This window comes from Atractosteus spatula, chromosome 28, assembly GCF_055471065.1.
Source record: "Atractosteus spatula isolate fAtrSpa1 chromosome 28, fAtrSpa1.hap1, whole genome shotgun sequence".
NCBI classification, from domain to species: Eukaryota; Metazoa; Chordata; class Actinopteri; order Semionotiformes; family Lepisosteidae; genus Atractosteus; species Atractosteus spatula.
In genome coordinates, this window is record NC_142733.1 from 3,524,947 (window position 1) to 3,538,138 (window position 13,192).

Below are 13,192 nucleotides of genomic sequence, written 5' to 3' on the forward strand. Positions count from 1 at the left end.
AACGAGGAGGGGGGCAGGGGGGTTGAGAGAGGATTGTGAGAACAACAGAGGTTATGTAACAGAAGGCGACTGAACCAGAGAGGGAAGCTACGAGAAAATGGAGGGGGGGGGGGGGGGGGTGAGCTTCAGAAAGACGGAAGATGCCGTGGAGGTCCTGCGTCACTGGGACAGAGATCGGCGGCGGATGGAACCGATTCCAGCGGAGCATCAGCTGCAGGGAGTTTCTTCAGTGCTGGCGCCGGGATGTGCGGTAAGCACGGAGAGGCCAAGCAGAGAGAGTCTCTGAGTGAGCTGCATAAGGATCTCAGCCACGGCAGGAGACCCATCAGTATTAACAGCTGGCACACATTTAAGGAGCGCTGCTCACTCACTTTATTACATACTGGATTGCCCAATTTCTTTTCTAAAGGGCATGAAATGCTCTGTACAGTGCATTGATAGTTACACTCAAAGGTGGTTTTTTTTGGCTGCAGTAGCAAAACGGTGACAAACAGATTCGATAAACCAGAAAACCTGGTTCTGAGCATCCACTGACATACTGCAGCAGCAGGATGAGAGAGATACATATACTGTAAACACACCAAAACAAAAAAGTGAATTTCACTTTTATTTATATATTTTTTTAATACAACAATTTACTTGGACCCACAAATGGGTTACATTTGGAAAAAGAAATATTCACAAACTGTCTCCATTCTGAAACAGTCAAATACAGTCATCGGTTCCCTTAAGAAAAAAAACATTAAACCCTTCAAACAGCACTGTCCGGCAGACAGCGTTTCAGCTGTGTCTCACAGAGTCTGGGGTAGCTCATGGCTCCAGTGTGCATTAACACTCGGTTAAAGCTGTGGGTTACAAGAGGCCAATATCGACGCAATAGCTGTCTCTCTGATTCTGTCCTCTTTGCCATCAGCCCTGGATCCATCTCTTGTGCACATTTCTCTATGCAAGGGGGGTGAATACTTTTTAACAGCAACTGCAATGTGCACTGCTTGCAGTCCAGTCCAGAAAACTAATCTACGCAACTGCAAGATTAAATCAAAGGGACTGAAAAGCAGGTGTCTTTGCAAAAATGAAGCCATTCCAAAGACCATAATGTGCTGCATAAAACAAGTTGTGTTTTTTGAAGTTTTAAAAGTGATTTAACTGTTAAGGGTTTAAAGAGGGTGACAATACCTACACCTACCGCAACCGTCACTCTTCCAGTGTCAATTCAGTTAACAGGCAAAAATCACTCTGAAGAATTACATGAGAACAAAACCCCTTAATTCCGAAAAGGTTTGCTGAAAACAGTACGAACAGTGATCGAGTCAATATTCCTTTTTTGGTTTTGAAACTGCATGAAAAAAGCACATTTTTAGAGCGTATTTGTAACAGCATATATCCTTCCAATACTTTCCTGCTGACTGATTTTTGGCAAGTCCTCATCAGAAGGACAAGGGATCCAGTCGTGAACAGCCAGCACAACTCAGATGAAGGACAAGAGTTTGTTTTAAGAAAAACACTGACAGCAAGTTTGCAAGACAGAACAATTCTAATACTTCAGTCCCTTGCGTGGTAACGTGCTGGTCGCCCGTGATGCATGTTGCCACTGCATGAGTGTGCAGATGGAGAATTGGCTTCATAATGGCAGAGCTCCTGAAGTCAAAATGAAAAAAATCTGTAGAGCAGCTGTGAAAGCAATGCCTTGTTAGTGAGCTGGGTAAGTCTGTGCGCTGGCACAGGCACCACTGCTGTGAGGAAGTGCCCCCTCGTGTGGCCACCAGCTGCACAGCAAGGTCTCCAACTTGTTGAGCAACATCCCACCGCCAAAAACAGATTTGAAACGCGAGTGCAAATACTGGAGGAATTCTGCATTTCCACCAGGCAGAAGGAAAAATCTCAAAACCAGAATATCTATTCTGACCATGGTTTGAAAGTGCTCCCCACCCCCCCCAAGGAAAACAAAAGGGCCAAAGTGATGAAGAAAATGCAATGAAGCCTCCGGTAAAGCAAAACCATGAGGATGCAGAAGGAAGCAGCAAATGGAAAAATCCATCAATATTCTCCCGCAACAAGCACTGCTAAGCTTGAAGACTGACCCTCCAAAAACAAAAATGTGCAGCACAATGCTGGTGGAGTTGCGTCTGAGATCACCCTCAGGTCCTCAGTCAACAGGTGCTGCACCCTTCCTAGCTTTCACTTCACCTCACGGTGGCCTCAAGGTCTCTGGCTTTACAGCAGGGACCTCCCCCCCTGTGCTCCTGGATAGCTTAGTCCTTTCAGAGACCAGGGACACCTGTTAAGCAAGTAATCTGTTCAATTAAGAGAAGCACTCAGGAGGAGTTCAATTTTAGTCCTAAATGGTTTCTTAATGATTTAATGATCACCCATTTAATTGATCACAAAGGAGCTGCTCTGCATCTTCAGATTTAATGGTGAACTACAAAACTCGCCAGACTGAAACTCTCCAGGACCAGGATGAGATACCCCTGTTATACAGGGGCACGGTGAGCTACACAGTGCCGCCGTCTTTCAATCAACGAGGGTTCAAACCTTTACCCAGCTCTCGTGGTGTAACAATGCACTGAGATGAAAAGGGTTTAAACAGGACTTTGGATATGCAGTGCCCTTTGAGGGGGGAAATTAAGGTTCTTGGGCAACTCTAAGTGTCTGAGGTGAAGATGGCTTTGTCTTGGTGGCTGTAAACCACCCTTTAAAGAAAAGCTAATCAAATTAAACAGACACAAGCCTTAAATAATTCCTAGTGATGCATTACAAGCTCTTCCGCAGTCAGTTGATGACCAAGGCTACCTGTTGAATAGCTGTGGGAAAGGTTGCTGCCTGTACTGAAGAGCGATACAAGTGAACTCGGTCCCCCTCCTCGCAGTCTTCCCCAGTGACAGAGGAGCCGGATAGTCTGGCCAAGCTGCAGCTGCAGGGCTTTTCCACTGCTTCTCAGCTGCACCATGCACAAACGATGTTGTAATTGCTTGCTTTAGGGGGTAGGCTGCGCAGGTCAGGTCACAAAGCTTTCATCTTTGTGCCTGGCTGCCTGGTATCACTTTGGACAAAAATAACGCACTGCGACTCTGATCAAGCCCCTGTGAGCATGAACGAGATTCACAAAGCGCACAGACACTAAGGCAGAATCCTGTCGCCATCTCCATTTTATTCCCTCCGAAACGGCTTACCCTCTCTATCCAATCACGATTTTACAACAGCAAAACTGAATATAGCAGATATAGCAAGACGCCTCAGGGATTTAAATTGACAAAAAGCCTGGAGCTTTTCTTTTAAAGACTACTGACAATGTAGGAGTGCAGAGAGCTTTGATGATTGAGAGATTAATTCTAAATTAAAGGAATTTCAGTTTTAAAATTTCTTACATTGCCTTAGTTTTGTACAAACTTGGGAAATGCCAAACCTACATTAGTTTCTTTGCAAGGAAGTTTGGCATCAGAAATGCTCAAAAGGTTTTAAACTTTTCTTTACACAGCAAATATGCAAACATTAATACTTGCAAACCTTTAAAACTTGTGCACGGTCTCCAGTCAGCCGAATATGTTTTAAAAATCTAAGGACACGTAATGCTAACAGCAAATCATACAAATGGAAGTTTTTTTGAATGAAGTATCAAAATCAGCTTTAATCTCATTTTATTTCTATAAAGCCTGCTTTGGGTTTTTAGCGTTAAAAGTGTTAACCCCTCTGTCAGCTCCATGTGTAAAACAGCTCATTCCTCAAACGCAGTGGGTGATCTTGGCACAGACAGCTCAGGCTACAGATATCAGGAACATGGGACTTAAAGGACTCTAGCAATACATTCTGATGAGCTCTACAAATGCAGTGGAGTCTTTACTGCCCGTGCCTGACAGTAGCAATGTCAAAAATAAAACCTAACTCCAAGTACAACAGCGAATCGTTCCATAATGTCATCTAGTACAGATGCATTGAAAACTAAACACCTGGTGACACTGGGTACACAGAGGCTGCACGCGTCTTATCTACTATACCCTTAAAAAGGCAGGCTCACCCTACCACAGGCAGAGTGTTTTTTTTAGGCTGATGCCAACACTAGTTGCCTGACTGCATGCAGATAGCAGGGTCAGCAGAAGCTGGGGCTGGGGTAGGATGAAGAAGAAACGGTTGCATCAGCAAGGCACAGCTACTTGCTCTCCGAGAGGCAGTCCTTCAGCTGCAGTCATCCCCCATACATGGAAAAGCAGCATGGCACCAGAGCCAACAGAAAAACCTCAACGAAAAAGGGCTTAATTATTAACTCGTGCAGCGTTAAATTCATGTTTGCCGAAGCCAACATTCAAAGCAATACATCTAAAAATAGCGACAAACTTCGCACAATGTCTTGAGCAGGCCAGGGCGGTTAATGAGCCAAAGAGAAGAGTTCAAGGCTAGTCCTGCACCATAGGCAAATGGAGGGCCCTGGATCTCAAACACATCAGTTTGTGTGTGTGTTTATGTGATGAAAGGCTGCGATGTACATACATTCTCGCACAGACAGAAGCGGGAGTAGGTTTCAGATTTTGATGCACTGTATTCATAGAAGCTTTTCCCCCCACGGTCACAAAAGTGTTATTTGATATTAAGATTATTTTTTCTGCCCCCCCCGCCTACACCTCTACAAACAGAAGATCAATACCGTTGGCAATATGAGCTGGAAAATGAATGGCAGATGAAGGAAAAAAAATGTGCCATTATATCCGTCCACCCTGGTGTACGCTCGCTGCAAACTCCGTAAATGCTTCTAGCCACGGACACAGCACACACGTGTAACCCTCAAGGAAAAGGTCTATACATATTCCTCCAGAGCTCTATGTAGAAGCCATTAAAATCAGAAGTGTTGTAAAGCACCTGACTCTCCAAGAACCACGCCTGAATGCCAAAGGCAAACTTCCAACGGGGATGAGGAAATCTCTTGCTACTTGGCATCACGACTGATCCCAAGGTGCACATGACAAGGCGTTCTCTCACAGTTAAAGTGCTGGATTATTAATGTTCACATAAAAAGTGCATCTAAAAAGTAGCCAGTTGGGATCTCGGGGAAATAAGTGATGGTGAACTACACTGAACATTCACAAAAGGAGTCACGGATTGGTTATAAACCAGCAACAGCAGACAGCTTCAAAATTTCAGACTCATTACAGTCATTCAGTTGGGTTCAGTTACACAAGGATTCAAGACCATTAAAATATAAGGGTCAACAATCTTTGAGACCTTCAAGTATGGCAACAGTCGGAATTTCCAACTCAAGAGGATAATTTTGTAAATGTAGAGGCTAGAAATGTTTGCATACAAATGCTTTCCATCTCTACATTCTGTACAATAAATACCAGAACTGTACAGCAACTAACCAGAACTCTTCTCTCAAGATGCATCAAGATGACGAAGCTTTTCCTTTTGTGCAAATGCTTTAAACACCAGTGCAAGTGTAAGGGAAACCAGCACTGGAGTGTTGAGGTTTATAAGCAACAAATCCATGGTGCTGATTTATAAGAGCAACAATTCAGTGATGAAAGGTGAAACGTAAAGGGCACAACAAAAAGCAAAAGAGAAAAAAAATAGTTTTTTGGCATATAAAGCTTTACTGTCACATGACAGAACTTGAGTTTCATGAGAGACTTTTTTAAACATCCTCCGAGGGACAATTAAAATATCAAATGCTTTGTTTTGACTTGTAGCCACTGCAAAACAGATCACACTGACAATGTTAACCGAGACCAGGGTCAAAGGCTATGACCTCAACGTTACCAACAACTGATCCCATCAGGTCAGGCAAACAGACAGAAAGAAACTTGTTCCTTGCTTTTCTTCAAGCAAGTCAGAATCTTCGATGGTGAGCTTGATAACTGCTGCCAGATAATGGTAAGGACATTTAAGGATTAGCACCAGCGCAGGTGCATAACATCCTACTGCTTTCACCAGGGAAAGGTATTTCTTTTTAAAAAGAAAAACAGAGCTCCAACAAAGGGTCATGAATTTCTTAGGCAGAATCTGCAAAAAATAATGGCTGACAGGGCAAGAAGACAAAACCAAAAGACTGTTTCGTAGCACTGGTGTGGAGGAGTGTAAAATTCTAACAAATTATAATCCCTATTTAAGTCCGAAAAAAAGAATAAATTAAAAAAAAAGGAGTAAATTTAATACAACTTATTCACATGCGTTTGCATCGGAACCTTCCATTACAACAAAATAGGAAGAAAAAATATTTAAATTCTCTTTTAAATAACTGATAACATTTGGCATACATTCTGCTGAATCCTTATCAAAGCTATGAGCTCCCAGATTCCTAAGCATGAATACTCATTTTTGGGAGATCTCCTAAAGGGTCTGGAATTCCCTTTCACACTTTTAGGAGACTCCTGTGCCTTTTAGGGGAGGGGGGGGGGGGAGAGATCAACAACAAAATGAAATTTAAGACAAGGAATTGTAGGTGTGATGCTGCCCCCTGGAGTTAGAAACATGCCAGGTCATGCCCTCATCGTGCCTTCCCCGACCACTTCGGTCCCCACTGAGGGCGACCAAGACTCTCCCTTCTTGGCATCTTTGAAACGAAGTGTTTCGGACAGAAGCAGAGTCCGCTCATTCTCTTCCTGGTTTCCAAAACCCCCAGCCCCACCAAAAAAACAAAAAAAAACACCAAAAGAAAAGAACAGTACTAGTGCCAGTTCTGCAGTTGCTGTTGATCATATTCTGCTATCAGTTTCTTTATATGTGCAAGCTTGTTGTGTAGATATTCACACCGATTCTTCTCTTGGGTATAGTTTGGATTAGTCTGTAAAGCAAAAAAAACAAATAACTAAATTAGTCTTGTGATGAGGGATCAATTTGGCTGGGAGTTGCACTTTCATCACTACGATGCTCAGTTTGACTTGACAGTGGCATGAAAATGAGGTTTCTTTGTAGAACCTTACCTTTTTAATTTTACGATACTCTTGCAAAATCTGGTTATGGATTGTCTGTGAAGAGAAAAGAAACATGCATGGGATTTACCTCAACGAAAAAGACTAAAAACAGGTGCATCACTAAACTCTTATACACCAAATCTGAATTACGGTTATTAAAAACTACTGATTTCAGCAAGAAAAAAAACATACAGGCATCTCTGGTGGCTGACAGCAGGCTGAGCCCTGTGATCATGAGTTCAAGCCTTAAGTCACACATTAGCAGACAGTATAGGACTTCCTAATACACAAATAGTAGCTGAGTGCCCCCCTCCCCCGAATATAGGAGTATAGGGTGGAATTAAGTGATAAGGACTCAGCTTTCAGCCTCTTGGGCTCTTGCAGGCATGTCATGCCTCTCCACCAATCAGCACTGATCTGGTGCGGATCTTTTGCCTGTGAGGTGTTAAAAGACGTCTGTCCTGAAAGTGGGTGGGTTGGAGGAGTCTGCACACTTCCTTGCTCTCCCTCTCTCCATTTGTACGGTCGAGGGGCTCACAGTTAGAAGCCAAGAGGTGAAAAATACACAAGGACCTATTCTATATGAGGTGGCTTTAAATAAAAAAAAGGCTATTAAAAAAATACAGCTCCCATTCACTCGATTGTGATTTTATAAGCAAAAATGATTCACTGTTGCTGCAGCTCTACTCTTGCTCACTGAGCAGCTCCACTGCAGCAGAGCGATGAATTTTACATACAGTGAGGTTTGGGGGCAAAACCTATCTATTTGCAGACCAGGAAGGTGATGACTGAAGAGTGCAAGGAGATCCCAAACCCCTGGTTGAGAACCCCAGCTGGCTAAAATGAGTAAAAGCCCCGACCCCTGGCCAGTCTCCAGAGCAGCGATGTTTAAGGACTCTCTCGTGAGGCCTGCCTTCACACGTATCCTCAGGCCAGGGCAAGGACAAGGCTGTCCATCTCGCCAGCTGGCAGGGTGAAAGGCAAGTACCTTGTACTTGTCTGTGCCTTGCTGGAGCTGTTTCAGCTCCGAGTCGAGCACGGTGAACTGGCGGGTTATGCGCTCTATCCTGGCGTGCAGGCCCCGGTACTCGCTGTACTCCGCGTTGAAGTCGTTCTTGTAGCTCTGCCGCTGCTCCTGGGATGCGATCACTGTGTATTTTCTGCACACAGGCGGAGGAAGAGAACGGAGCAGGATGGAAGAGGAGAAGAAGCGAAGAGGAGAGATTAGGATTGAACAGATTTTTTTTTTGGTCTGCCACCTAAGTAAACTGGGCTGGAACGCATTTGTTTGAAGAACAAAGTTAAGAGAGGTGCTTACAACAAGTAGTCTGCCATCTCCGATGTTGATTTGGGAACACTGGAGTTGCTGCACACTCCATTCAGGTCTGTGAATAAAGAGAAGAGTGATGTTCACAACTGCATGAACTTCCCCAACAGCTGGTAAAAAGGCCAAGTTCTCTTTTACTTGCGTTGCATTCGATTGTCCTCTTCTAATACAACAGCTACTTACAAGCTAAAAGCAGCCAGTAACTGTTAGGTATGTCCTGCATACCTCAAGTCCTACGCATGTGAAAAATAACTCAGTCTCGAAGCTTTAATCTTTAATCCCTCCCCTCCCCCATCGCAAATACTGTACAAAAATATCTCCAGCCTCCCTATCAATAAAATCAGTTCCTACAGACTGATAGCCCTTGCAGCAAGGCCTTGTCTGTGATGGTAGCAGTACTTCAGGACTCAGTCCTCCCCTCACTGGCACTACAGATCTTCACAGCAAGATCCACAATAGACCAGGACTGGCCAGGGAAAAAAACACAGAGCCAACCACCTTTTCAGCTGCAGTCAGAAGCGTCTCTTGACGCTGCGAGAGGCCAAGATTTGTCATTATTTAGCAAGAGTAAAGGATATTCCTCTTCAGACCAACTGGAAGATACCGGTTTCCAGAACTTAATCACCTCTGAACACTCCCAGAGTGTGCAAAAAGGTACCTACAGCATCTCCTAGACTGCTTAGGGGACACAGTCCCCTTCACAGGGGACTTTGAGCTTGCTTCATGATTCAAGCTTCAGGAGGAGCTACATGCTTTCTTAGCAAGAATTTAAGAACTATTCACTATACTTGTCCCAGGAAATAGCCTGAACTGAGAAATCCAAGCACCAAGTATTCCAGACAGGAATGTAACAATTTGCCAGTTCTGCATTCCAACCCCCAATGCTAGTGATGTAATACAGCAATGTGAACACTAGAGGTCAGCACAGGCTTCAGAGCTTTAGTACTGCAGCATCACACACCCATGCAATAATAATAATAATTGCTTACACTTATATAGCACTTTACAGGTAATGGGGACTCCCCTTCACCTCCACCAATGTGCAGCCTCACCTGGATGATGCGACAGCAGCCATAGTTCACCAGAACACTCACCACACACCAGCTCTCAGTGGGGAGGAGAGCAGAGTAATGAAGCCAATTCATAGATGGGGATTATTAGGAGGCCATGATTGGTAAAGGCCAGAGGGAAATTTGGCCAGGACACCAGGGTTACACCCCTACTCTTTTCGAGAAACACCCTGGGATTTTTAATGACCACAGAGAGTCAGGACCTCGGTTTTACGTCTCATCCGGAGGATGGTGCCTGTTAACAGTATAGTGTCCCCGTCACTATACTGGGGCATTAGGACCCACATGGACCACAGGGTGAGTGCCCCCCTGCTGGCCCCATTAACACCTCTTCCAGCAGCAACCTTACTGACAAGCTTCAGTGGGTTGCCAGTTGCGAGTTGCAGGGTGATACGGCTGCTGGCAATATATGCGTCTCACCAACACACAGTAAAAGCAAAGGCAGGATTTTGTTGTTGTTTGTAGCCAACTCCACATTATGTGAGTATTGTTAACATCCATAATCTGTATATTTGCAAGGCCCAGCCATCTTCAACATGTGCATAGATCTCCATCAGGAAATTTCCATTTTATTTGTGGTCTCCTGATTATCCACATCTTGAGATAATCAAAAACTTACACCCTGGCAGCGTTTCTCTTTGACGCAGGTCCAGTAACAGCCTGTGCCTTCTGATCTATTTTGATCTCTGTTCCCCCACCCCCATCAAAAGGGTCCAGTCTGTCAAGCGTGTGGTAATCAGAGCCGTGTAATTTTATCCGTCTTACCTAAGGAAGCAATGCTTCATACTTGCTGCAAGTACAGCAAAAGACCAACCAATACCACCAACGCTGCCAAAGATGGGCAAACCGTGTCCAGGAGAAAACGCTGCAAAAAAGACAGAGCTTGCACATGCCCCCTATACCTGCCAGTGACATCCAGGACGACCTCGACACCGGTCAGCTGGTGCCGAGCGCCCAGGGGGCAGGAACGCTGCCGAGGTCCGAGCCTGGCGGTGCCATTGGCGAGAGCTGCCCGCGCGCTGGGCGAGGGCGATGCCGGTGGCTCGTGAACGGGCGGGTGTAAGGAACGAGACACGCACACGCCGAAGGGCCCGGGGCTCCTACCTGTGCTGCTTTGTGGAACACTGCTCTGCAGGGCCTCAGACCCACCGGTGGGCTCGCAGCTCTTCCTCTGCTCCGTGCCCGGCTCCTCTCCGGCCTTCCTCTCCTTCTCCTTCGGCTTCTCCTTGTCTTTGTGCTTTTTCGACTTCTTCTTGGACTTGCCGTGCAAGGAGGCGGAGGCCGCGGGGCCGGTGTCCTCCGGGGGGCCGGCGAGGCGGGGGTCGCCGGGCGGGGCGGGGGGGTCGCCCGCGCCGGCGAGGGCGGGCGCCGATCCGGAAAGGGAGGGGGGCGGCTGGCTCAGCCTCTCCGCGACCGCGGCCTCCTGGCCCTCGCAGTCCCGGCCGTTGTGGCTGGAGTCGTTGCTGACGTCCGAGAGGGGGTCGCAGGGCCGCGGGATGTCCAGCAGGGGGACGTGGGAGGCGGCGGCGGCAGCGGGAGCGGCGGGGGGCGCGGAGTCGCCAGCGGCGGGCTGCGCCACCGTCGCGCTCTCCCTGCCGTTGGAAGGGTTAAGCTTTCCGTTGAAGGTGCTGGCGGATTTACTGGCTAGGTGGGATATCCGGGGCTTCTTGTTGGCCAAGGGGTCGATAAACTCCACAGCCGGCCGCTTCTAGGAGGAGGCAATCAAACCAGCAGTCAGACACCAGAACGGTCTTGTTTCTACACGCAACAGCAACAAATGGCACCGATTGTGCAAGGCTTGGCAAGAGACTAAGACACTGGTCTACTAAGAACCTGGAAGACTTATTTGCTTCACTATAGCAATATGCACAATTACAAAAGAGCACAAACCAAAATTATAATCGGGCTGCAGAAAAAACAAACACTGAAGTCAAACCGACCGTACCCGACAGTCCCTCACAGCAGCGAAGTCAGTAAGATGAGAAAACGACTTTCATCTTTGTTTTTATCAGGTGCAGGTGCAGTGCTAAACCTGCTGTCTGGTAAAGTTTCAAGAAAACTCAGGTCACTCAAACTACCTCATCACCCTGCCTTGCATAGAGTGATGTGTGAGTGGATCAAGGTCTACAAAGGGTCTTCAAAGGACCCCGGAGTCCCAAGAGGTTTGAGCACCAAGCACTGCTCCATGTCAGAGATTGTTGTTTCTGGAGTGCACACTTAGCCCTCTGTAATAGGTACCTCAAAACAAAATACTTCAATTGACATTACAGCTGCAAAAATGAGGTTAAACGTAGACACATCTGAGCTGCTTGGGGATGAACTGTGCATTGTGACCGAGTCTGACCCATCTTTTTTTAAAGCTGTCATGCAGCAACAAAAAGCACGTAACTGGAAAACCGAAAAAAACACCTGGTCTTTTCTGCACAGCAAAAAAAGCAAGACACCGTTAAGATCCTGTGAAACGAAAGTGTATTTTCGTGCCCATTTTGTGTGCCTTGATTTACAATGAACAGTCCTATTGAAATATTTCATCCCTGTTGCACATCGTGGTCTTGTTGATACTCAGCTCAGGAAACGGGAGTAAGGGCCCAGCACGGTCTCAGGCCTGGAAGGAGAAGGTGGGCAGGCGGGGGTTCGTGCAGCTCAGAGGGCTCACCTGGGACGGGGAAGAGTTGGCGAGGTCTTTGGGGGGGCTGGCAGGACCCTCCCCAGGGACTGCAAGCGTGTTCTGCGACTGAGACTGACACAGCTTCCTGAAAAAGTAAGGAAAGTCACAGTAAGGAGCCGGCTCAGCTACACCTCCCGTCAGTCAGAGGCAACCCAGAGGAAACTCATCAGGTAGAAAGGAATCTTTGTTCTGTGGAGTACTACAGCTAGAGCAAGCAAAAAGTCAGCTAAATTAAATCTGAAACAATGCCTAAGGTTTACTGGTGTTTGAAGTCTGTCCATGAGCAAACCAAGCCCATTTGTGTCTTTGAAGCTGTGGAAAAACTGTTTCAAACAATTGTGCTGTTCACAAGGTGTCCTAAAATCTCCCGAACAAAAACAAATAAGGTCAGAACATGCTTTGCCTTTTACTACCTCATCATAACACAGCAAAAAGAACGTGACTGAAGGATTATGTTGCACAATGAGCCGACACTTCCTCATTTTATCCATTTTTCACGTCAAGCACATAGGAGCACTGCCGAGATCTGGAGCACAGATGCATACTGCAGAACAAGGTCTTATTTCACTCCGGACCCTGGTGACCAGCACAGAAAGATCTGAACAGGAAAATGTCACTTGGGTTGCTTCTGGAACTGCTGCAACGCAAATAGCTGCATTAACTTGGCTCTCTGGCAGCCCAGCCCTGATGACTTGTGTCTTAGTCACTTGGTTCACAAGTGGAAGGAGGTTCACGAAGTGCACAGATTGCAAAGCACGGCTCTGTGTCCCAATCAGCCTAGCGCTCAACTGCACGGTTTACAAATATAAGGCTCTGCTCTGCCACAAAGCTCTTTCAAACCCCCAAAATAAGTCGACATCGATAAGGAAGCAGATTTGTTAATACCCAACTGCAAGATCACAAAATCAGTGACGTGTTTGATTGACAACTACACATTACAAACCACAAATAAACAGACGAAGATATGGCGTTCCACTTTTAGAGCAGAGCTCAGTTTGGTCTACATGAGGTCTATATTACCCCCGAACAATCTGAAGAATTTTTACTGGTAACAACTTTGACTAGAAGCTACTTTTGTCATGCAAGAATTAAAACGCACATGTGCACGCTCAAGGAAAACGGTGGTCCGATTCATGCGCGGGGGGGGGGGGATTAAATTCCAGCCAGCAGGGGTCCCTGTAGTGCAGGAAGAGGATTGGGCAACTAGCTCCAACAGGGTCTCGCT

General features: G+C 46.2%; 1 protein-coding gene across 1 annotated transcript in view; it reads right to left on the reverse strand.

Moving 5' to 3' along the window:
* Nucleotides 1-604: 604 nt before the first annotated feature.
* The window catches only part of ell (elongation factor RNA polymerase II), a 52,475-nt gene continuing 39,887 nt past the window's right edge, over nucleotides 605-13,192 (reverse strand). Inside the window, exons 7-12 of the mRNA XM_088907901.1 lie at nucleotides 11,956-12,052; nucleotides 10,404-11,007; nucleotides 8,221-8,287; nucleotides 7,891-8,062; nucleotides 6,912-6,956; nucleotides 605-6,772 (exon numbers count right to left, since the gene is read on the reverse strand). Of these exons, the coding sequence (XP_088764027.1) occupies nucleotides 6,656-6,772; nucleotides 6,912-6,956; nucleotides 7,891-8,062; nucleotides 8,221-8,287; nucleotides 10,404-11,007; nucleotides 11,956-12,052 (1,102 nt within the window). The 3' untranslated portion in view covers nucleotides 605-6,655. The remainder of the gene's footprint in view (nucleotides 6,773-6,911; nucleotides 6,957-7,890; nucleotides 8,063-8,220; nucleotides 8,288-10,403; nucleotides 11,008-11,955; nucleotides 12,053-13,192) is intronic.